The sequence below is a fragment of the Protopterus annectens genome, chromosome 1.part0, assembly GCF_019279795.1.
Source record: "Protopterus annectens isolate FY-2018-M chromosome 1.part0, PAN1.0, whole genome shotgun sequence".
In the NCBI taxonomy this organism is placed as follows: domain Eukaryota; kingdom Metazoa; phylum Chordata; order Ceratodontiformes; family Protopteridae; genus Protopterus; species Protopterus annectens.
In genome coordinates this window covers 104,209,504-104,231,561 of record NC_056725.1, presented here as the reverse complement: position 1 = coordinate 104,231,561, position 22,058 = coordinate 104,209,504, and the positions used below count along the sequence as shown (strand labels likewise).

The following is a 22,058-nucleotide window of genomic DNA, read 5'->3' as shown; positions in this document are numbered from 1 at the left end:
ATGTGGATCCTCGAACATCTACATTTATGGTAGGTACAAAACTGTACTATGTTCTTCATTCCACATTGCTGCAGTCCTAACTATTGGGTAGAATCCCAAAGCAGAGGTAAGGGAGGCTGGCAAATCATAAGGAAGCAGGAGCTGATAACATGCCTTGCAAAATAGCTGTGGCAAAACCAGCCCTAGACTTAGAGTAGAGAGGAAGGTGGTAATGCTTAGAGAAAGTATGCACTGAACTCCAAGTAGCTGCCTCCAAAATATCCTTAGTTGCCACTCCCCTTAAAAAAGCTGTTGAAGTGGCAGTAGCCCTAGTGGAATGAGGCCTAATCCCAGCTGGAATCTCCTTGCCATGATGGGAATAACAAAATGCGATGCAAAACCCAATCCACCTAGAAATAGTTTGTTTTGATACAGGCTTGCCCTGAGAACTCAAAGCAAAAGAAACAAACAACTGCTGAGACTGCCTAAAATCCTTAGTCCTGCTCAAATAATAACGCAATTGCCTGTGTACATCTAAAGTGTGCAAAATCTTTTCCCCTTTATTTTGGGGATCTGCATAAAATGTAGGCAAATGAATAGTTTGGTTTAAAGCCACACTAGAAACCACTTTAGGCATAAAGGAAGGATTAGTACGTAATGATACCCTATCCTTATGAAAAATCAAAAAGGGCTCAACCGCCATAAGGGCCTGTAACTCAGAAACCCTTCTTGCAGAAGTAATGGCCAACAAAAAAGCAGTCTTCCATGACAAGTATTTCAGTTCAGCAGTAGCTGCAGGCTCAAAAGGTTGTAGAGTAAGTTTCTCCAACACAAAATTGAGATCCCAAGCAGGAGTAGGAGCTCTCGTGGGGTCTTATATTCTTTGCCCCTCTAAGAAATTGCTTGAACAAAGGATGTGAAAACAATGGTGGGTCACAATCATAGTGAGCTGAAATTGCTGCAGCATGAACCTTAATGGAAGAGAAAGACAAACCTTTGTCCAATAACTCAGTAAGATATTGAAGAGCCACACTCAAATTAGGCTCTGAAATCTCCAAATTCTTTGCTGCAGTCCAAAATAAAAATCTCTTCCATTTTTCTGCGTACACTTTCCTTGTACTAGGTCTTCTGGCTTCCATAATCACATTTAAAACTTGTTGAGGAAGTTGAGTCCTGCTGTCTTTCAAAACAGAATATGCCAGGCTGTTAGACGAAGAGAGTGAAGCTTGACATTGAGCAGACGACCGTCCTTCTGAGACAACAGATGTGGAATCAAGGGTAAAGGCCATGGAGGCTTCTTTACCAGATTCCTCAGTAATGGGTACCAATGCTGCCGAGGCCAATCTGGAGCTATTAAAATCATCCTTGGCTGGTCTTGTCTGACCTTTAGAAGCACCTTTGAAAGAAGAGGCAGAGGTGGAAACGCATACACATGAAGATTTTTCCAACTGAAAGAAAGAGCATCCACTTTCCAAGCTGTGTGATGAAACCTCTTTGTGCAAAACTTTGGCAGCTGGTGGTTCAGTGGAGAAGCGAACAGATCTATGTCTGGAGTTCCCCAGGACACTGTCAACTTTTGAAATACATGAAGATCCAGTTTCCACTCGTGGGGATCCATGATTTGTCTGCTTAACACATCTGCTAAGGAGTTCTGTGCTCCGGCAGAAACCTTGCCTGAAGAGTTAGTTGCAAGCTTAGCGCAGTCTCCCATAAAATCATTGCTTGCCTGCACAATGGGTAAGAATGTGTTCCCCCTTGTTTGTTGATGTACCACATGACAGTTGTGTTGTCTGTTAGAATCAACACCTGCCCTGGAAGAAGTAACTCCTTGAAAGCCATTAATGCAAACTGGACTGCTAACATCTCCTTCATGTTGATATGTAGATGCTGTAGTCTGGCAGGCCACATGTCTTGTATCCACTTTCCATTTAGATGAGCTCCCCAAGCAATGTCTGAGGCATCTGTCGTGAGAATCTGACTCGCCTCTGGCGGGTCACAGAGAGTCCCTTGTTTAGGTGACATTCCTGAGCCCACCACAAAAATTCCTTTTGAATGCAAGGTATTATTTGAATGACAGTGTCCAAATCCTGGCAGTGCTGTGTCCATAGATTTTTGAGATACCATTGTAGCTTCCTCATATGCAGTTTGGCATTGGGAAGCACCAGAATACAAGATGCCATGAACCCTAAGGCTTGAAGGACTGTCCTTGCAGTCAGCCCGGACTGAAGAGATAGTTGATGGAAGTAACTGGAAAGATTCTTTTGTTTGTCCGGGGTTAAAAAGGCCATCTGGGCTGCTGTATTCAGTCTCACACCCAGAAAGCACATGTCTTGAGAGGGTACTAGACTGGACTTTATTTCGTTCACAGAATACCCTAGGCATCTTAGCACTGCTATGACATATTCCAAATGCTGTAGAAGGTCTTCCTTTTCTTGAGCCAGAATCAGGCAATCGTCCAAGTAAGGATAGATTTGAATTCCTTTTAGCCTGAAGTAAGCTATCACTGGAGCCAGAACCTTTGTGAATACTCTGGGCAGTAGATAAGCCAAAGGGCAATGCAGAGAACTGATAATGAGAATTTCCAGCTCGAAAACGCAGATACTTTCTGCAACTTAGTCTTATAGGCACATGAAGGTAAGCTTCCTTGAGATCTAAAGTTACCATCCAGTGATCCTTGCCCAGCAGAGGTAAAAGCTGTTGTAACGTCAACATTTTGAACTTGGGAATGTCCAGATAAGTGTTGAGGATAGATAAATCCAAAATTGGTCTCCACATGTTCCCCTTCTTTGGTACTAGGAACAGGCGAGAATAAAATCCTAGGCCCCTTTCTGGCACAGGAACCGGCTGAATGGCCCCTATTTGGAGTAACTGAGAAATTCGCTTGTGAGCCTCTTGTCTTTGTAGAGGAGGAATGTCTGGCATGCCTTTGAAAGGAGGCAAGGTATGGAAATAAAACCTGTAACCATGATGAATGATATCCAGAACCCATTTGTCTTGGGTAATTAAATCCCAATTTTCTTTGAAAAGAGACAGTCTTCCTCCTAGAGGTGCCGCCAGGCGAGAAGGCACCGGCAGCTGAAAAGGCAGGTCATTGGGTTTGCTTACGAAAGGACTGACCCCTGCCCTCACCAGAAGTCTGAGCAGGTGAACTCCCTGTCCTAGGCCTAAAAGCACCTTGAGCTCTGCCCCTACCACGTCTAGACCTACCCCTAGACTGGGAATCATAAGCAGGATAAGTCCATCCCTTAGCAGGCCAATTTCTACTAAACGTCGGAGGCTGCACCTGCAAAAAATCCTTAACAGTTTGCATAGACTTAGCCTTGTCCTCCATCTTCTTTAAAACTGCTTCCACAGGCGAACCAAACAACACATCAGACTGTAAAGGAGCATCCAAAATCCTTGTCTTAACATGCTCAGCTAAGTTTTGATCTCTCAACCAGGCGTGCCTACGAAGAACAGAACCAGTGGCAGCCACCCTGGAGGAGGCCTGCACAGCATCAAAACCACATTGCAGGGAATGTTTACCCACTTGTTCAGACACATGAACTAAATCCTGCAACTCTTTACACTCAATACCTTCTGCCAGAGCATCCACCTTAGATTTCAACTGTGAAAGAAGAAAATTCTGATATTTTAACATGTGAAACTGACAATTCAACGCCCTCATGGCTAAAGTGGAAGAAGTATACACTTTCTTTCCCCATCTATCCAAAGCCCTTGCCTCTTTATCAGGAGGGACAGGATTTTTAACAACTGAGGCCTTCACACCTTTAGGCCCCTGAGAGACAGTTTCCGGGTCTGCCCTAGGACTCTTAAAAGATACTTATGAGCTTCAGGCACCCTATAATACCTATCCGGTTTAACTGGGGCAGGAGGCAAAGAATCCAGATTCAGGGAAGCCTCTGCAAAAACATCTTCCACCACATTCAAAACAGGAGGTATAGCTAAAGGCCTGTGCTGTGGTAAAAACAAGAATTCCCTAAGCCTTTTCCTGGAATCAGAGAAATCTTGACCTTCCCATTTGAAATGCTCCCTCATGGAATGCAGAGTCTCTGAAAATGAAAAATCCTCAGGAGGGGAAGCTGAAGGAGTAGAATCATCCACATCAGAATCAGAATAAGGAGGGAACTCCTGCAAGTCTTCAGCCGAAGACTCAGAAGCCTCCGAGCATTGCTCAAAACTCTCAAACTCAGATTCCACCCGAGGCCTCTTATCAGGAGGGGGCATAGAACCTCTTATCATAGTAATCAAATCCTCTGCCATTTTAAGCATATGTTTCTTAGGCAAAGACCCTGAAGTACTAGGAGAAACCCCCACTGAAGCAAAACTCGGCCTGCCCCTCAAAGAAGCCTTGGAAACAGAAGGGGAGGCTCTGACCACCTTAGGAAGAGAGGGAAGAACAGCCACCTGAGAAGCCCCCTCAGCCTGGCCTACTTCCTGAGAGGATACATCCTGTAACAGTAAAGTCTCTCCCTGAGACTCCAAAGAAACACCTGGCAAAACCTCCGGCTCCACTGAGCCCTCTAAAGAATCGACGTCTGGGACTGTCGGTTCCTCCACTCTAGGCTTAGCTGTTTTGTCCTTGCGTTTTTTAGCCGAAGCCGGCGTCGGAACATCCGACGGCATTTTATAATTACAACGCTTCCCAAACACTAACCTGGCACAGTCTAACCTTCTCTTAATAGTGCGTTTGTTAAATCTAGCACAAGAGCGGCATCCAACAACGTCGTGCTCAGGCCCTAAACAAGGTATACACAAAGTATGGTAATCCCTATGAGGTATCTGTTTCCCACAAGAAATACAGTTATTCACTTTTTCTGACATCCGGTTAAATACTGAGGCAAGAAAAACCAAAATATTCCCCAACGGGTACTTAGCCAACTTTGATTCGGTCTGAAACTCTGGCTTCAGAAACTTTCAGAACGCCAACCTGCACTCGCAAAATTGCTTCTGCATCGGACCATGCGGCAAAAAAGACTGAGGATATGGCGTCGGTCATGCGCATTAGTACCCTGACGTACTGACGTCAGTCTAATGCGCCCTGACCGACGTCAGCCATATACTTTGGTATTCGGGCCGACTGGACAGCGGACTACCCAATAGTTAGGACTGCAGCAATGTGGAATGAAGAACATCTGTTTTAACTGGATTGCAATATCTTTAACTATTTGCCAGAAATGATCATTGAAGCATGTAGGTCATTTTGTTGAAACTTTATTCTCTGACATCTGCTTCAAAGAAACTAACATGCCAAAACCAGTCTTCAGAAAAGAAGACTAGTTTCAGTTAATAACATAGAACATTTATGCATGGTGATAATCCCTTATTAATAGGGCTATGACCCTACATCTCTGCTTAATATAAGCGTCTTCAATCTCACTGCATTATGGGTGAAAAAAGTTGCCAGATGCAAGGATCTTGGAGTACTGGACAATCACCTCCCCTTTCACACATGCATCAGCGCTCACCCAGCTGCATACATAGACACATATAGAGAAACACAGGTACCCACATAAATAAAAAGTATGGTTTGTATCAATGTGAAGGCAGGGAAGTACAATATTCTTCCAATTAGTAATATTCATTAATAAAATTACTTCTATTAAGTAATGTACATCAAAGCAAGATTCACTAACCATTAAACTACCCTCACTGGAGTTCTCTTAGCTAACATCAAAGAATGAAACAATACTAATTTCATGAACTCTAATCATACCCTGACTTAGAATGGCTTCCATTCCAGTCATGATATTAAAACCCAATAGAGTTGAAGAAATTAATCCAGGAGGAACCAAGTTTTGAAAACTGATGCACATGTCTGTGAGTGTTATGTATGTTAGGGTTGTTAAATCTTAATAACTATGTGCTGCCTTGAACTGCGTTAAGATAGCTGGAAAATGCAAATAGCAATACTTACTGTTTCTTATTATATTATATTATTAAACAGGTACATCAAACTGCCTGAAATGCATTAGTAAAATCATTAAATCAAATGGAATAAAAGAACATTGCTGCAAGACAGGTAACTATTTACTATATGTCATCCACATATGGCACAGTACTATGTACAATCTCCTTGTGTTTAAAAAGTTATAAGTGACTGAAAAAATGACATCTTTAAAACTGTACATTTTTTGCTTTAATATCCTTGATTTTTTTTATTCTTGTCTAAATGCTGTACATTCATGGAAAAGTGCTAGTTGTTTTCTATTCATAGCATTAAAATAAATATCTGCAAAGTCTGAATCCTTATTAATGAACCACTTTCCTTCAGAAAAAAAACTATTTGAGACTCGTCAAAGATGATCAATGAAAATAAATTAAAATAAAACAGGATCTAGAAGCAATTTGTAATATACTGCAATGAATATGTGACCGAGCAAATGTTTAGCAGCACAAGGTTAAAAGGATCAAATCAGAATTATACTTTATCTGGTAAAAGGAATATGTAAATCACTGAGATGAGGTGTCATATGTATCAAGTGTGGATCATACAGGCTAGTCAAGCCGACTTACATCAAGACAGAGATGGTCAGAACTGTTTGGTTGTGTCATGTTTAGTCATATACTACTGATATACTAATTCTAAGACCATGGTACTTTGTGTTAGAAAAGTTTTCTATATAACCCCAAGGCTGAAGCTTCAATTATTAATCATGGATACTATCAAGCCCTAGTGCTAAAAGGATTTAAATACATGGTGATTCAACGTCTGCTAAACCTGTTCTGTCATTAAATAATAGTGTGTGGACTTCTGTTTCCTAGCGCGATAATTTGAAAGGCTCTTATCGGAACTCTGGGGCTAAAAGATCAGAAAAACAGCCTTAGTTGCAATTTAAGTCCGAAACCATTCAAACATGGGCATTATAATTGCTCTGCATTAGCCTCAGTCTACAGTTCACCCAAAATGCCCTCCCTAAAAGTTAAAACATGCTTAGAAAACATGCTTAGAAAACATATGGGCATATAAGACAGCAAAATGTACTTCACTCATGATGGTGACTTGGACAACTGTAACTCCTGCTGCACCTATTCACCAATCATCTCCCTTGATATCTCATCAGATGAAATCAGGTCGCATGTTTAACAGCTTTTATAATTCACCTTACCTTTTCAATCAAAGCCTTTCAAACCATCCTTCAAGCTCAAGTGAAAGAAATTAAAGAAACACTATCAGTGGTCATGGATCATGCAGCACACTCAGAACACTCGACACAAGAAACACTATCAGTGGTCATGGATTGTACAGCAGTCTTAGAACAGTCAACATAAGAAACACTATCAGTGGTCATGGATCATGCAGCACTCTTAGAACACTCGACACAAGAAACACTATCAGTGGTCATGGATCATGCAGCACTCTTAGAACACTTGACACAAGAAACACTATCAGTGGTCATAGATTGTACAGCACTCTTAGAACACTCGACACAAGAAACACTATCAGTGGTCATGGATCATGCAGCACTCTTAGAACACTTGACACAAGAAACACTATCAGTGGTCATGGATTGTACAGCACTCTTAGAACACTCGACACAAGAAACACTATCAGTGGTCATGGATCATGCAGCACTCTTAGAACACCCAACACAAGAAACACTATCAGTAGTCACGGATCATGCAGCACACTCAGAACACTCGACACAAGAAACAGTATCAGTGGTCATGGATCATACAGCACTCTTAGAACACTTGACACAAGAAACACTATCAGTGGTCATGGATTATACAGCACTCTTAGAACACTCGACACAAGAAACACTATCAGTGGTCAGAGATCATGCAGCACACTCAGAACACTCGACACAAGACATGGGCATTTGTCTTGAGGAAGCCGAAAACCAAATTGCCTTCCTCCTAGACATTAACTGAGAAAACTGGGGGAGAAGGGCACAGAAAGAATGTGAGGATGCTCAGATTATAAAAGAGAGGCAGAGCAAAAGGACATGATCTGCTTTTTACAAGAATGGGATCCCCACCACACTGAGACTGGACAAAGTAACCAAGTTTTTGTTAGAACACTTCCACAGATCCCTTGCACTCCTTCCCACTCACACAGTGGTGCCCCTCAAAAAACTGGTGATAATAAAATGTTTCTCTTATCAACAAAAAAAGATGGTCCTTTGGGCTGTATGCATCAAGAGGGACGTACAGCATTTAGGCATAACAATATGTTTTGACAGTGACTACCCAAAGCAGCTAGTAACTGAGAGAAGGCAATGACTACCCCTCTTCAGTTCTCTTAAGGAGAAGGGTGTAAAGACACACATACTTTATCCAGCATTGCTGTGGGTCTATTTGTCAAACAGAACTGAAATAATATGTGACCAAATGAGGCAACTTGATGACTGCAGGAGAGACATGTGATCTCCAGGCATGAGACTATGGATTACACCACAGCTCGGTCCAAATGGACAAACCAGTAACTGATCCTGCTATAAAGTCTTGGAGGTCCAAAGAGAAATAAGCAATATGAAGATAGAGCATAATTAAATCTAGACATATTAGCAATCTGACTTCATTGACATGGATAAGTGCTATTGTTTCTAACTATCTATATTAATGCCTTACAATAATATATAATATTAGCTACAACACGGAAGTATATCTGCGGTTAATGGACACAAGCAGGACAAGCTTAACACTTGTAATTATTACCTCTCATGATCATGCTGAGCTAGAAGGACACTTTGAAATGACTTAGGTTGCTCTTCCTTTAGTTTTGCCCTTATAACTACCTATCAGAGTCATTATGGTTAACACGTCTTACAATTTGCAAGATTCAACTGCCCTGCATCATTTCCAAGATGCATCAGGGTAACTGGGGGATATATCTCTTCTTCACAACCTTGTGAGTCTTTTTTTTGTGAAATGTACATAGTTAATCTGGCACAAATATTTTAATATTATAAACAAACTGTTATTTTTATACAACTTTCAAAGAAGTCTGTTACACAATAATGCTATGATATACTGTTTATTTGCAGGAGTTTTTGTCTTCTACCTCACTCACCCAAAGCACATATCATTTGGGTCTATATCATATTATTGAAATTCCAAAACATTGAACACCATAAGCTCGTACTTGGAATCTCGAAATATGATATCATCAAAAGCTCAGAACAGCTAATGTTTTTCCCTGGGAAAAAAAATTGCTGTTCTGAGAAACACACACACAACACAAGCACACCAAAAAAACAGGAATCCACACACATACACTTAAAATCTTGCATCTAACCCTACACTAAACTCTACATACACTACTATCTATCCACTTACCTTAACCCAAACCCTAACCCTAAGGTCCGTCACTATCGCACACTCACCTCGCCCGCGCCCTAATCCTAACTCACCTAACCCACTCCCTAACCCTAAAGTCTGTCACTATCGCACACTCACCTCACCTGCACCCTAACCCTAACTCACCTAACCCGTGACCTAACCCTAACGTCCACACAATCGCACACTTACCTTAACCCGACCCGTAACTTTACACCACAGTGCTGAAAATAGTGTTGAAAATAGTGAAGCCACAGAAACGGCCAACCAAATTCTTTCCCTAGGAAAAAATTTATTTTTCTGCAGCTTCGCTATTTTCAGCGTTCACTGTTTTGGGTTCGATATTAGAACATTCAATGTTTTCAATCTTTGATGTTCTAATATAGACCCTATCATTTTTCTAGCAAGAAAGGGACAGTCAGCTAGTAGGGTCTTCTCTATAAAGAGCCTGACAAGTCAGCTTACTTATAGTGGTGCTGATAACTATTAATAATACATTAAAAGATTAAACAGTTGTAATATCAGTGGTATAAATTCCTCTGTCAAGAGATCTGGGCTGCAAACATAGCTTAGGACACAAATACTAGACATTATCACTATTTAAGAAACACACCTGTCACTTCAGGAGTATTTTAAATTATCACATTGGGGTTATGACATGATAGTTTCATTGGGCCACATCTTGGCATGAAGGAAAAGGGTGTCAATTTTGATAAAGCAGACTAACACTGTCATACAAGTTCTAAATACATTATAATTACTAGGAGCTAGTAGGTGTAACTGTATGGATAGGGGAAAGCAACCTTAAATTTAAGTATCACTTACTGGTATCCTATTCTTGGGGGAAAGGAGCTAGGCATATATATATCAAATTCAAGAAACTAAAATAGGGGATCCCTAATACTGACAGGAGATTTCAGTTGTATCACAAATCCAAATGCTTCATCAGCAACAAAGCCACTGAAACTATAACCTACAGCAAAACTCTTAAAATCCTGGGAAGAAGAACTGTACCTGTTAGATCTAGGGTCAGACAATAGCATTACCCCACCAATTCAAACACATTATTCTCCAAGGTTCAGAACCTCCACAAGAACACATAACATTTGTATCAAAGGGAACTCTTGGACCTTAAGCTCAGATCTTAAAATGATGTTTTGTCTATATTCTGGCCACTTTGTCATTTCACTTTAAATATCCCACCACCGATCTGGACATGGAAGTTAATTCCATATTAAACTAGAAGACCCAAGTTCAAACAACAGGTTCCAAAAATAACTCACGATTATCTAAAAATCCATGAGGGAGGGACCTATCAACCACATCATTTGAAGGATGCATAGAAGGGTTTTCTGCACACTTAGCTAACGTCCTGGACAGATGGGCTGTGGAAATCTTGGCAGTCTCAACCAGCTCAACTATAAGCAGACTATACAATAATTCAGAGTAAAAATCCTGGTCTGGAGGAGGTAGATCTTCCAAGGAATTCCAAGATGTTAAATCTAAGATACAGGATATTTTGAATAGAAAAACAGAAATCAAGCTTCACAGTCCTTGTCTCCAGTGTTTTGAAGTGTCCACCTGAGTGTATACTAGGCTAGCAAGGAAATGTAGAGCAACTAAACTATACCATACCTCACCCCTGAGGGGGATGGGAAAAACTATTACTCAATAGATGAAATCTTGGACATTTTTAGGGCCCATTACCAACCACTGTACACAGATTCTAGAGAACAAAATCCACTCATAAAAGAATATCCAGATATAAAAGCAAAAAATCTTTCCCTACCTCATTTAACCCAAGAGCAAATTATAACTCCAGAAAGGACTTTTTCCAAGCAAGAATGTTTAATGGCCATAAAGCACAACTGATGGATGATTTACTGTTAGAAATATAAAAAAACTCTCCCTCCTCATGCCATACACCAGTAATAGAAGATGTATACAGCTTCCTCCAGGGACTATATAGCATACCAGCATCCTGGAAACAATCTATTATGAGTCCCTTTCTAAAAGCAAGAAAGATCCCTCCAACTACTGCCCAATCTCTCTCTTTTGAACATGGATATAGAAATACTTCAGGTGCAATTGACTGTAGGCAAGACCCCTCTTCTGGTTATTGCCAGCTGTAGAACCCCCTCCATGAATCAGGACAACCACCCAGTCTACTTGGATCTACTTGAATTAATAAAGATACAACCAAACACCCTGGTTTTGATGGACTTTAATTACCCATTCATTGAATGGGTAAATTATTTATGTTCTAGCTCACTTGCCTCATGGTTCCTGGATTTTGTTAACTCCAATGTCCTGGTCCAGTTGGTTGGCACACCCACAAGGGGCTCAAACATCCTGGATCTAGTGTTCACCAACATGGGGGACCTCTGCACCACCCTCAGCATGTAGCCATCTCTGGTGAGACCTGATTATAAATCAGTCTTGCTAGAAGTAACTATAACACAAGACCCCCTTAGCAACAACTAGACCAAAAATACTTCTCCAAGGCCAGTTACAACCTCATGCATGACAGCATAAATAGCTTCATAGCCCCGCCCTCCACTGATGGAACAGGCACCTATGATGAGTTATACATCAATGTTTTATATGAGCACCTATACAATTGTATTGAATCTGCCATACCTGATAGAACCAAAGAAAGATTTTCAAGAAAAAACAAACCTGCCAGGTGGACAACTGCTATTAAGAGGCTATACAATAGGAGAAAGAAATTACTGTCTAAGAGTAAGAAGGAGTGGTCTCAAAACTGGGAACATTTCCTCCTCAACTTAATCAAGTAAATAAGACTCCTAGTGAAGTCCTCCAAAGATAACTATGAATCTAAATTAGCTACCCTAAATAAGGATAACCACAAGGTGTTCTTTAGTTACATCCATGACCTCAAAGGCAAGGTCCAGATTTGTGCTTAACTCATAGTTAAACGCCCTCTCCAAGGCCAAAAACACAGCCTCTATGGGACTAAACAACATTCCGAGCTGTGTTCTACATGGGTTAAAACAGGAATTAGCATCACTATTGGGCATGCTTTTTAATCACAGCCTAAGCACTGGCTTCATCCCAGCAGAATAGAAAACAGCTACTGTCCTTCCTTTGCACAAAGGCCATGAAACAAATCATCATGGACCTTACTAACAAAGATACAGAAAATCTCCAAACACTCAAAACCCACCCAGTTTGGCTTTGTCAAGGGGAGATGATGCCTGCTAAACTTGATGAACTTCTTCAAGACAGTCACCAAAGCCCTAGATGAGGGCAAATCTGTGCATATGGTCTACCTAGACTTAGCCAAGGCCCTTGACACAATCACCAACTCAGGCATCATTGATAAACTCACAGTTGGGTATCAACCCATATATTGTCAGTTGGGTTGCAAACTGGCTCACTGGTAGAACTCATACAGTCAAAATAGGGGAAGCCACCTCCTCCAGCAGATCCATAACTAGTGGTGTTCCACAGGGATCAGTTCTGGAACCCCTATTGTTTAGAATATACTTCTCTGAAGTACAGTCTAAAATTAAAGGACTGTGGCTAACAAAGTTTGCTGATGACTGCAAACTGGGAGCAGTCATTGAAACCCCTAGAGATGTCAACCTCCTGCAAGAAGATCTTATGCAGACTAGTGACTGGTACCAAAGTCATGGTCTTAAATTTAAATATAGTCCCAGTTTTGAAGGACATAACTTGGGGCTGTAACAAACGTCTGAGTTTTTGGGAAAACTTCTGGGGTCAGGTCAATAATATAAGTGAAGTGCAGGAGTTTGAAAAAAGAAGGTGGTACTCTATGGGTTCACCCATGAAGCTTCAAAGATAAACATTTATTTTTAACAGAATACTTAATAGAAACAAAGAAAGTGATCATCCAACACTGACTGAAAAGGTTCACCCCCACTCACACACATACACATTACTGAATGGTGGCACATACTCCAGAACATATACAGAGATGAATGGCTTATAGCCAAGAAAAAAGGTGGTAAGTAGTTCAACTGGCCCAATGAATTTGAAACTGATTGTTATTCTAAGCATAGTTGGTAATATATACATATACTGACAGTAACATCTTAGTTGCCCACATAAAGGCAAAGCTGTACCAGGCCTTTTCTTAACACTTATTCGAGGCTATCAGTACCATCAGCCATACTTCCTGTCTTCACCACATGCTGTTTTATGACTTCATTGCTTATAAGGGCCTAGCACTCTGTCAGATGGCAGAATTCAACAAACCAAATATAAATTTGCTGGGCTCTGGACCTAGAATCCAGCACTGTGAGTTCCTGCTATACCTAAAGTGGGCCATCTTTTAAGCATCAATTTAATTATTTTCATGAAACAATGGCTAGTAGTTATTTTAACTTAAAGTTTCATTATTATCTCCACAGTTCTTAGGATGGTACCTACCCCTCAGTATGTCCATTTAGTCGACAACCTGCTCATTAACATGACAAGAATGTGAAACTAATATGACAATGCCCTGTTGAGGAACTTTGTCGATTGATCATAGAATCACCTGCACTCACTTAAAAAATGCAAGTAATATTCATACCTTAAAATTCCTTGCTTAACCACTACACTGATAAGGTAAATCACAGCTGTTAGAGATTAATTTAATTGTTGCATCACGCCTGTATCTTTTCTCTTCTGCACCTTCAGCATAATGTAGTTACCATAAATATGTACAGTTCAACTAATCCTTTATATTATATTGTGCCATCGACATACTGTATGTACTAGCATGCCTCTTAGCTACTCCTTTCTGCCAGTCAACTTAATGCAAATGTATGTAATTCTGTTAAAATGTCATGTGCTGTCTGCTTGTATGCGTGTCAATAATTTATCTCAAGCTTGCTGTTAAATTCTTGCTACAATGTTTTTATGATATTGTCACTATTTAAAGTCTACATATGATACAATATATGTTATTTTTCTATTAATAGCATCAACTAATGTGGTTGAATATATTTTGCTTTTAATGTATATACATATACTGGAGCTTCTATTATTATTATTATTATTATTATTATTATTATTATTATTATTTTGGTGCAAATATTTTCCACACATTTCCCAGGTCTTCACTGAAATTGTACCACAACCCATTTTGGCTATCAGGTCTTAAAAACAGGAATAAATAATCTAATAAATATTGTTACATATGTAACAGAAGAAGATTATATGTGTCATTTTGGATAATCTCCATTATGGCTCCATGATTTTATATACAATGTTGGTCAAACTGATGGGTCTAAAACTGTTTGTGTCTGATGTGACCTACTCTTTGTAGCTGGTATGACTACAAGAGTGTCATCACTGGTCAAAGATCTGTCACATGCTACCAGTTTGCTTAACATAACTTGAAAGGATTTTGGTTAGGTGTTCAATGATTCTGTGTAGGAAGCCACCAGCTATTTGTCATGGTCCCAAAATATTTGAGCTTTTAATTTCCATTGTGTCCACAGGTTTCATTGCTGTAGTTATATAAAGAATGTCACCTCTTGTTTCTTTGAGACTCTTGACAGATTTCTTTGCTTTTTGTTAAATTTATACAGTATTTTTGGGCTCAAGCCAGCTCTGTGGTATACCTGGATAAAACCCTAATTATATCACAGGTGACCTGAGCTGACCTTGGAGAATGGGAGTGAGCAACCACTGATGTTTCACCTGTCCTTGTGGGAAAGGAGTGACTCTGGCTTTGCTGAAGCATGACACCTAGTGGGATCAGTTGGTGTTGCTCATTAGAGTTTGCACCTGACAGTCCCATTGTGTCATAATGCATCTTGCACTGACAGCCTAGGGGAATATAAGTGTGTGGAAGCATATTTTTACTCAGGAGACAAGAATGGTGGAGCACAAAGGATCCATCAAGGGAGTAAGGGTGTTCCTGGGGAGAAGGTATGCCACCCCAACAGACCAGCAAGTTGGCCTGCTCCCTAACATTCACTTTCATCAAGGAATGGAGAGCCAATTGTGATTCCCAGGCAGGAATGAATGGGCCATAGGGATAGCGCTTACCAAGACTGAGAATACCCACTTCTCCTACCCTGAAAAAATAGGCCAATTGAGTGAAAATAGTAGAGCCATCAGAAGAGGTCCAGTGTGGAGGAGAAAAAAAATTCAGCATACCCACAGTCACACACAAATTTGCTATAGCCTGCAGCTGGTTAGTCACTTGATCATTTATTGATAAAAACATTTACATCCACAGCTTTTCCACTTCAGTATTCTTATGTACTCGAGAGTACCTTGCCACTGTTTTCACATTCTGTGACCAAGTTGAGTTCATAGTTAGATCTGAAAGACGGGATAAGAAAAATAATAATTTTTTTCCTTTTCTTTTTTAATAGAAAATTATTTTCAGTAGTTTATATAACAGTGTTGCATATTATATTGGTGTATTTGTTTATACTCACTTCGTGTTTTAGACATGTTTTCAATATAGTTAGTATGTTAATGTTACACTATTTTGTTTATTTTCTCTAACTTTGAAGTGAGTTGCAGTTTAGTAGGCCTCTATGAAGCACCAATTCATGCTACAGATGTTTACTGCCTAAGAAGGACAAGATCCATCTTATGCTCCCTCCCAGTCCCCCCCCCCCAGCTCTGCCCCCACTGATTCCCCTCCTTGTATTTGATTGGCCCATTTGTTCTGTGGTGGTAGGAGCTGGGTAAAACTAGGCTAGGAGACAGCCTTATAACTCCATTTGTTCCTGCCTGGAAAACCCAATTGGTTCATCCATTCTCCCTGAGATATCAGTCAGGTAGAAGGGACTAGGCTCTGTTGAACTACATATGCTTCTCTATCACTAAGAAGACTACTGCCGGATAACATCTGTCTAGTTAGGGGACAGGCATGCATGCATGTTCCCTTGCAAACCTACCATTCCTAGCTCATCCCTGTGTATGTGTCACAAGCAGTGTGAGCTTGCTGGGCCTTTTCTGCCAGTGACTCTCTACCTTCTGGTGGATGTCAAGAAGTCAGCAGTGTGGCAGATCAAGCTTACACCAGCCTACCCTGAGGATGGAAAAGCCCATTTTCCCCAAACCCAACCCCTCAGATGCTGTGCTGCTAACAAAACATAGGTCCCCTGGTTTGCAGTCAGACCTTCAAAAATGCATTTCATGTTTTGTGCATATTAGTACAAATCATTGCTTCATTCTAAGTATGACATTGCAGAAGAAGATGAACTGCATGTAGAAGAAGTCAGAAAATATACTTCCTGTGGTCATTTTCCTAAGAAATAGCCCAAAGCCTTTGTTCACAGCAGAATCTTCAAGATGCCACAAGATCAGACTGAAAAGATATCACTAACCTTATCTAGAGGTCGTACTTCCATGAGAACTTGAAGGCAGTAATGATATAACCTTGTTGACCAACAAAGGAGGTAGAAAGGCTTCTTCTTTATATTAAGGATGATCTTGAAGTTGAATAATCTTCCAAATGTGGGTGATTTATGGATTGCTGATGTAAACTATGCTATACTAGGATATGCTATGTTATACAATATTACACTATACTACATGTTTTGCATTAGTTTACTTTTATTTACTTTAGGTTCATGAAGTTAAAAATCAGTTTTGTAGATGTCTTTTTTGTTCCCCAAGATCTTGCCTGATTGCTCAACTACTGGCAACCAAAAGGCACATTTGTTCTGACTGAGCAGGTCCTGGATATTCCCAGAGTATGCAAGCAAAAGTCCTATGACCTATTTGTTCTCCCTTAGTAGCTCTGTCATCGCTCTGTTTCCCAGTGAGAGTTGGGTGGTATGGAGCAGGTGACAGGTTTGTTAGTCCTGTATAGTTTCTTACCTACATTCCTAGCAGTACTCCCCACTCTCCTTGTCAATTTCCCTGAGCTCTGCTTTGCTGTCTGCTGAGGGGAAGCATGACTCCAAAGCCACCCCCAACTGCCAGTGTGAGATGCACTGTGACAGCACTGGCTCAAATTCTACTGGGTAACACCTAGCACTCACCGGTTGCCACCCTTGTGGTGAGCCAGAGCCACTTCCTTTCCTCCAGGATGGCCCCTTCCCCTAGGATAGGTAGACCATCAGTAGCCACTCACTCACATCTTCTCTGACCAGCTTCTATACCCACCTGAGCTGCTATGCACCCTCAGGTCAAGTATGGCAAAGTCAGAAATTTATTCTTCTATGCCACAGGTTTGCAAATGTATTTATTTATTTATTTACTTACTTACTTACTTACTTATTGACATTTGATTACCAGGAAAGTCCAACTGGTTAGGAGCCATTTTCAGTGGAGACCTTGGGAGAAAATCTCCAAAATATTACAGAAATAATACAAAAAAACAAATACAGTTTAAATAATTATACCAAATTAGACATTATATGAAGTTATATGACATATCTGCAGTGGTGGTGCTGCGGTAGCATTGTAGCCTCACAGTAAGATGTCCTGTTTGATTCTCAGCTAGTGCGTCTTCTGTGCGGAGACATGCGTGAATGGGCGTACCTTTGTTAAAGGTTGTGCGTCAGGGCCGGCAACTCGGCACGTAAAAAATCTACTGCCAATCATTAGCGGACCGGAGTTCCGCTGGGGTGACCCCTAACCAGGAAAAGCTGAAAGACACAACAACATGAAGTTATATGACATGTTTTATATAATAAAAGTTATATACAATAGTTATAAACAATATAGTTATAAACTACAAAAGTTATGTATAATAAAAGTATTATTTTATTATAGACTTTTATTTAGGAGAGAAAAGCTTGTTTTGTATGCTGAGTAATATAACCAATAACTACCTTTGAGAAATGCTAACCGTGTTCTTTGAACTCTATCTGTTGCTTGTGTGTAACAACTCAGTCACCATCCATAAATGCACATGACCATGACACACTTTGTATAGTAATTTGCGCCTGTATTGATAAATAGTAAATATACAACTGTGTCAGGTAGTCAAACAAGCAGACAGGCAGAGTTACCACAGTAACTGAAGAAAAGGTCTGCTAAATTATAGGAGATATAAATTTAGCAGATTAGCTGTGAGATACCAGTTTCATCAGGAAAAAAGGATGCTATCTTTGTGCAGTACAATAAGGAAGAAACAAGAAAGGTGTGACAGCCTCTCTTTACCCCAGAGTAGTAATGAAGGAGCCTCAGTCTCCACCACTGACACCAATGAGAGATGGTGAGAAATGGGGTGAGAGGTTGGCATAATGGTTAAGGTGTTTGCCTTACAAACACATGGTGCAGAGTTTGATTCTCAGTTGAGGTAAGTGGCTAGGCTTAAAATGGCCAACAAGGGCAGTTAGCCTTGTACTAGTCTATGAACCTATGGTCACTTAAATCAGAAATGGATTTATACAGCATTTTAAGATGCAGCTCTCTACATCAAGCACAGTTTCCCCCAAAAGCACACAGGTAACATGGCCCAGACCTGCAACTGGGCTATCTGTCTCTCCAGATCCAAAATAAGACTCACTTTGGACCACTGTGTCCTAATTCCAAGTAGCTGACACACCCACACCTGTGTATTTGAATTTCACACACACACACACACACACACACACACACACACTCCTAGGAAAGGTTGGTACATATTTACTAACTGTACTCCTTCTGCCTAGACTATAAGGTAACTTCACTGTCACTAGTCAAGCACTCTCGGGCTCTTACAAGGGTATCAATTATACTGACTAAAATCAATACTAACATAAATGGTAGAGTGTAACCAAAGCTGCCAGGCTTTTCAAAGTGGCCAAGGTGTCACTAAAATAAGCACAAGTGCTCTCAAGATGTAAAATGTATTCCCTATGAGACCAGCCACAATGAAAGGTATAAACATATTTAATAATAAAGTAGAAAATATGAGAATAGTAAAAACCCAAGTACAATAAACACCAGGGTTTCAGCCACAGGAGAAATAAAAATAACACAGTTGGACAGATTCAAACATATGCAAAAAACAATATTCAACTAATCTCACTGTATTTCCTGACTGTCTAAAGAATAATTGTTCCCTAGCTAACTTAATTAATACAGCAAGACAAGATTAGAATGACATCACATTTGATCACCTGACTCTGGTACAATACACATTCAGAGCTTTGCTAAAATCTGTTGCAGTATTTGAAAATTATATAACAATTTTAAAAACTTATATTCTCCCCTTCTAGAATTCTTTGTTTAAACATATACATTTAATCAGTTATAATAAAAGTGATAATGCATTTTAACACAAGCATCTGTATGAGTCAATGTGATTGTCAAATGGCACAAAATTATTTACAAAACTCCAGCTAACCGTGTTGGTATATGCCACACATTGACTGTCTCACTGTTCCCAGTACAGATGGCAATACCTCATATCATCACAACCCCCCCCCTTTGAAGACTCAAGCTAATTTGTCAAGTGACCCTGCAAAAACATTACTTGAGAGAAATGCGCCTGTCTAGGAAAACATTAACCTATACACTGTCTTGAGAGTCCACCTGCATTGGCATTGCTGTAATCTGGACTGGTTAACATAGGGTCCTCCCAAAACCCCTTTAAGCTTTTGGAATGCCTGCTCACATGCTGGGGTCCACACTACATTATCTGGCCTGTTTTTCATTGTCAGGTCTGTGAGAGGAGCAGCTATTGTACTATAGTTGGTAACAAACTTTTTATAGTATCCTGCTGTCCCCAAGAATGCCCTCACCTGCTTTTGGTAACAGGGGCAGGCCACACCCAAATAGCTTCCACTTCAGCAGGTTCTGGCCTAATCTTACCACTCCCCACTGTATGTCCGAGTTAGGAGACCTCTGCCATACCCAGCTGATGCTTGCTGGGCTTAATGGTCAACCCTGCCCTTTGCAGTCTGCCCTATACCTCCCTGACATGCTGAGGCTTCATTATGTTAACATAGTACAATTTGTGCCCCTGCCTTCAGCCTAGCAGGTTTACCATACAAGTAACATCACTGACCTTCCTTACCACTTCAAAGGGTCCCTCCCAAGCTGCCTGCAGCTTATTTTGTCTGTCAGGATTGACGACCATAACCTCCTGTCTCACAGTATACTCAGGCTCGAGCTTTCCTGTCATACCAGACCTTTTTCTGCTGTTGGGTACTGCCATGTTCTCCTTGGCCAAGCCCATGAGCCTTTGAGGTTTGCTACCCAGTCCACCTTTAATATTATAGAAAACTGGCTCTCTGAATGTCGATTGTTACTAAATCCCAAAAAAATGAAAATTCTGCTATTTTCACCCACACAAAGGTCTACAACTTTTACCTTCACCATAAAAGCAAAAGATGGGACAATTATCTCCCCTGACCCTTCTACAAAACTACTAGGTGTCATTATTGATAACCTAAAATTTGACCTACACGTTAATCAAGTGATCAAGACCATCAATAAAAAACTTGGGTGGGGCGTGGCCAAGGATGAACACAGGATAGCAGCAGATTTCTTCAGCTCCACCAATTTCATTACATTGACAGGAATTAATTACTTAAAAAAATAATTCTTGAAGTAATTTTCTTTCTAAATATGTTTGTTTTATATAGTTCTTGAACTATATCTAAAAAAGAAAGGAAATCTTAATAATATTCCTGTCAGAAATTACTTTGGAAATTTTCCTGTCAGTTTATCAGTCTGAAATGAGTTCCAGTAAGACAAATTCTCAAGACTCCAGCATCAAGAAAGAACTTCAGTCTCTGATAATTATAGTCCAGCAACTTACTGCTAAGATGGATAAAATGGATACTAAAATAGACACTTTCATAGAAAAAACTACAAAACAAATAGACTTGTTACATATGGACCTGCAACAACAGAAGATCCAGATGACAGGCATAGAAGAAGCTGTGAATGACATGGAAAATAAAATACAAGAACAGGAAATCAACATTGAGTTTCTGCTGAAACAAAATACACATTTACAAACAAAGCTGGATGACCTGGAAAATAGATCTAGGCAATAACATTAGGATTTTGGACTGCCAGAAAATATTGAAGGTAACAATATTACTTCTTTTTAACAACATGGCTCCCTAAAACTTTAGATTTACCAGAAGCATTCTCTTTTGGTATCGAAGAGCACATAGATCTATAGCTAATACTAACTCTAACAAAAACTATCCTAGATCAGTTATAGTTAGATTTCTATCATCTTTTGATAAAGAGATGGTTCTTAAATCTGCTTGGGCTAAAGCTCCTGTTAAGTTTAATGAGACAACTGTGTGTTTTGACAATGACTATTCTTCCATGGTAATTGCTAAAAGAAAAGTTTTTCTGCCACTAATAAGGGAGCTTAAAAAGCACAGTTTAAAACATACCTTCTGTTTCCTGCCAAGCTTAAAATCTTCCTTCCTGATGGTCCTAAGGTCTTCAATGATTTAGACTCTGCTTTACTGTTTGTCAAAGAAAAAGGATTTTGGATAAAATAGAAGAAATGGAATGGGCTAGTTCTTCATTAAAGAGATTGGCAACTGAAGCTTCCTGGAAGACTTCAGAGAAGAAGAAGAGACTAAAAACAAATGATTTGTTATATGTTTTTTCTCTCTCATCATTTTAGTTCATTATTAATCTTTTTGAATATAGTTCCTGCATTTCCAGAAAGCCACAAATATTTTGGAAAAGATTTAATCAAAGTTATTCTCTATGTGCAAAGAAATGTTTTGTTTCATAACCAGTCAAAATGCCTGAGGATTTAATGGCAGGCTGTGACTCGATTTGTTTTTCTTTCTGAAAAAAGTAAGGTTAGTAATTTGATACATTTTTTATCTTTACCTTTTTTTTTTCTTCTTCTTTTATTATTTTCTTTGTTTAAACAATGA

The 22,058-nt window shown here is 39.9% G+C and overlaps 1 protein-coding gene across 1 annotated transcript in view; it reads left to right on the top strand.

The window, feature by feature from the left end:
- Positions 1-22,058, top strand: part of LOC122814817 — a 405,132-nt gene that overhangs the window by 118,541 nt on the left and 264,533 nt on the right. Inside the window, exon 4 of the mRNA XM_044087134.1 lies at positions 5,927-6,001. Within this exon, the coding sequence (XP_043943069.1) occupies positions 5,927-6,001 (75 nt within the window). The remainder of the gene's footprint in view (positions 1-5,926; positions 6,002-22,058) is intronic.